This window comes from Echinococcus granulosus (genome assembly GCF_000524195.1).
Source record: "Echinococcus granulosus chromosome Unknown EG_S00200, whole genome shotgun sequence".
Classification (NCBI taxonomy): Eukaryota; Metazoa; Platyhelminthes; class Cestoda; order Cyclophyllidea; family Taeniidae; genus Echinococcus; species Echinococcus granulosus.
Genome location: NW_020170580.1, coordinates 71,459 through 74,295, shown reverse-complemented (window position 1 = coordinate 74,295; position 2,837 = coordinate 71,459). Strand labels below are relative to the sequence as shown.

General features: G+C 44.1%; 1 protein-coding gene across 1 annotated transcript in view; it reads right to left on the bottom strand. All coding sequences in view use genetic code 11, as the record gives it.

Annotated features, from left to right (window-relative positions):
* The window catches only part of EGR_10228 (hypothetical protein), a gene marked incomplete at both ends in the record, with an annotated part of 1,044 nt that extends 733 nt beyond the window's left edge, over positions 1–311 (bottom strand). Inside the window, 2 exons of the mRNA XM_024499477.1 lie at positions 24–84; positions 143–311. Coding sequence (XP_024346114.1) covers positions 24–84; positions 143–311 — 230 coding nt within the window. The remainder of the gene's footprint in view (positions 1–23; positions 85–142) is intronic.
* Between the last annotated feature and the right edge of the window lie 2,526 nt (positions 312–2,837).

Below are 2,837 nucleotides of genomic sequence, written 5' to 3'. Positions count from 1 at the left end.
TGGCAATGACACCTCCGTCTTACGTGACTGTCATTTCAGCAGATATGTTACACCAGGCTTTTCTGACATACATGCTACTAAATGCTGAGTTTTAGTGGAGAATTTATTATTGTGCCTGAATTCAATGTGACCGCAAGCCTACAGAGAAGCGCAAAATTGAAATCTTGTAAGATGAATATGTTATGAATCAGAACCCTGTTTGTCAATTGAGGAAAACTAGTGATCGGTTCTCTCCCAGGCTGTGCAAATGTCATTGACTGTCGTGCAAAATTAGAACGTGTAGTGGAATTACCAGTTGATTTGAACGCCATTTCACCATATCGCACCACCAGAAAATTGTGGCAGTGCTAACCCACTGCTTCAGGTGTGCACACATTGAAATGTGGTGATGTATGGTGGAGGCCGTGTGAATTCAAGGTTGATTTGAAACTCCAACCCATCAAACTGTGGGTACGAATGTGTTTTAAATAGTTTTGTTTACGGGAGGTACACCAATCGGTATGTCACTTGGTAAAGTGTCCGGAAATTTTGACTTTCTGATTATCAGGTTTGCAGTCTGGGCAGGAAGTCGACCATGATGGCAAGCACATACAAATTGTAGACCGCAGCATTTGGCAACCCACTTCAACACCGTGGCAACTTCATTTGTAGCACGTGCGTTCTGATTGCTTCGAGGTCGGTGCCGAAATGTCAACAATCACGCATGGAGGCATGTGATGGAATGTGCAAAATACTATCGCATTCGTGCCGCATCACAACAGTGGTTGTCAGGAGACTTCCAAATACTCGATTCGTGTAATTATTTCTTTTCTCAGACGGATAAATTAAGCCTGCACTACAGAAAATACGAGAGCAATCACCGCGGGAGCAAAATTTGAAATACTTGACTGCAAGTGGAGGGGAGGGCCACAAACCATCGTAACCCTTCATTTGGCGTGTTAGACGCAGCAGTGTGCGTGAATGCATGTCATCGCCTGTCGCACACAGTGGTTAACACTGCAAGAGTTATTAACGAAAATCCTGATGTGTTATTCGCATTACCAAGTAGCAATCATGAGCAGAAGGGAGTATGAACTCAATACACCTAGCAAATGAGTCATACAATTTGGCTATCTGTCTGTAAGCCGGTCAGATGGCAAATTTATTCGGCAGCAACAGAGCCAGTCAACCGAAATATTAGTGTGATTGGGATCGGCACTGGTAGTAGAAGGGAGCAAAGAGTAAGTGCAGCCGTCTCCATATCGAAATGGCCTACTGGAATGGAAGGAGAAAATGCAGAGCCAGGTTATGCAAATCTATCGCGGTGAAAACTTTTTGGAAAATGAATGGCAGGACAAATGAAAGGGAAGAATGGGAACATATCAAAGGACGTGGGGTGCTTAAGAGCTGTGTGTTAACGGCGAAGATGAAAAATGTGCACGGACTTTGCTTTGGGCTGCGAAAGCAGTGTCACGTGGGAGATATTGCCAAGATGACACTTTGCACAGCCCATATGCAAACTTCTACATGCAGCAAATATTTTCTTTAATTATTTGTCACCCTAATTTATATTCCCCCTCTTGTTTTAATAAAATGGACGTGACTGGTGCGCGGAAGACTTCAAGTAGGTGTACGCTACCAGCTACATCAAGCTGCTAAATACAGCTCTCACTTTGGTGTCACCAACTATGCAGATGGGTAATCGAGGTGAATAAACACATTATACATTGCTAAAGTACTCCTTCGATGGATCAACCACAGCGAAGCATACATGGTTCCGCCAACACCTCTCACAACCACCTCCCTTGTCATTCGACAAAACGGTAGCATGATGAAAATTACGAGGGCACGGAATCAAACCAATAGAGATTTTCACAGCATTACCTACTTCTGGCTCTATTGCTGGAGTCCATCATTAGCCTCATGGTGACTGACTCCGTCTTGATCATTTCACTCCAGGAGCACTATCAGGCACTTTCTGTCACTGCAATAATCCGTTTCACTGATGTCAATACATAGTCATCGATTCCACGCTGTTCTGCACTGATCTAATTCCACCTTTTCTAATCAGATTAGTTCTGCCGTGCCCTGTCCTACCCTCCATGGATACAGCAGTAGACAGATTTATAGTACCGAGACAAGACTAATAAATATGGGTTAAAAATAAAAATGACCCTTTCCTCAGTTCCATTTTAGGTTACCTATTGTAGACGAGTGAGGGTGACTACATTCTGGCAATAAGTTCCTGCCACATTAAGTGGGCCCATTAGGCATCAAGATTTTATCAGTCATGCATCGATATGTTGCAACTACTACGTTGCAGTATTTCTGCCTCCAACACATCAACATGGAGATGCTAACACTGCTCATGACGGCGCTCTCCTACAGGCGTGTGTGAGCCGAGCCTTCATTGTGCGTCACAAATCTTAAGGGCGTAATCGCTAGTTAATGAGGTGAAGCATGAAAGTTTGGCAACCCTTGCTTGTATAAAATAATTCTGACAGTTAGCAAGCATTGTGGATAGGTTAGACAGGATCATCTGCAGTTGATATAAAGGGTTGCAGCGGTTGTGGTAGACATCATTATTCGACATTACGCATCGGCATTTGTGCACCACAAAAAGATAGGTCAACAGTTCCTGCTATTGGGATTGACTGAGGAACAACTTTCTCCTGCGTCTGTGTTATCCAGCACAACAGGGTAGAGCTAATAGCCAACGATTACGGTAAGTGCAGAACGCCGTGTTACGTGGCCTTCAAAGGTAAGGAAGGTCTCATCGGTGAGGCTGCAATGAACCACATGCACTGTTTTAACTCCAGGTCGGCAGTCATTCGGAGGGAGGTCAATGAGACCTACTC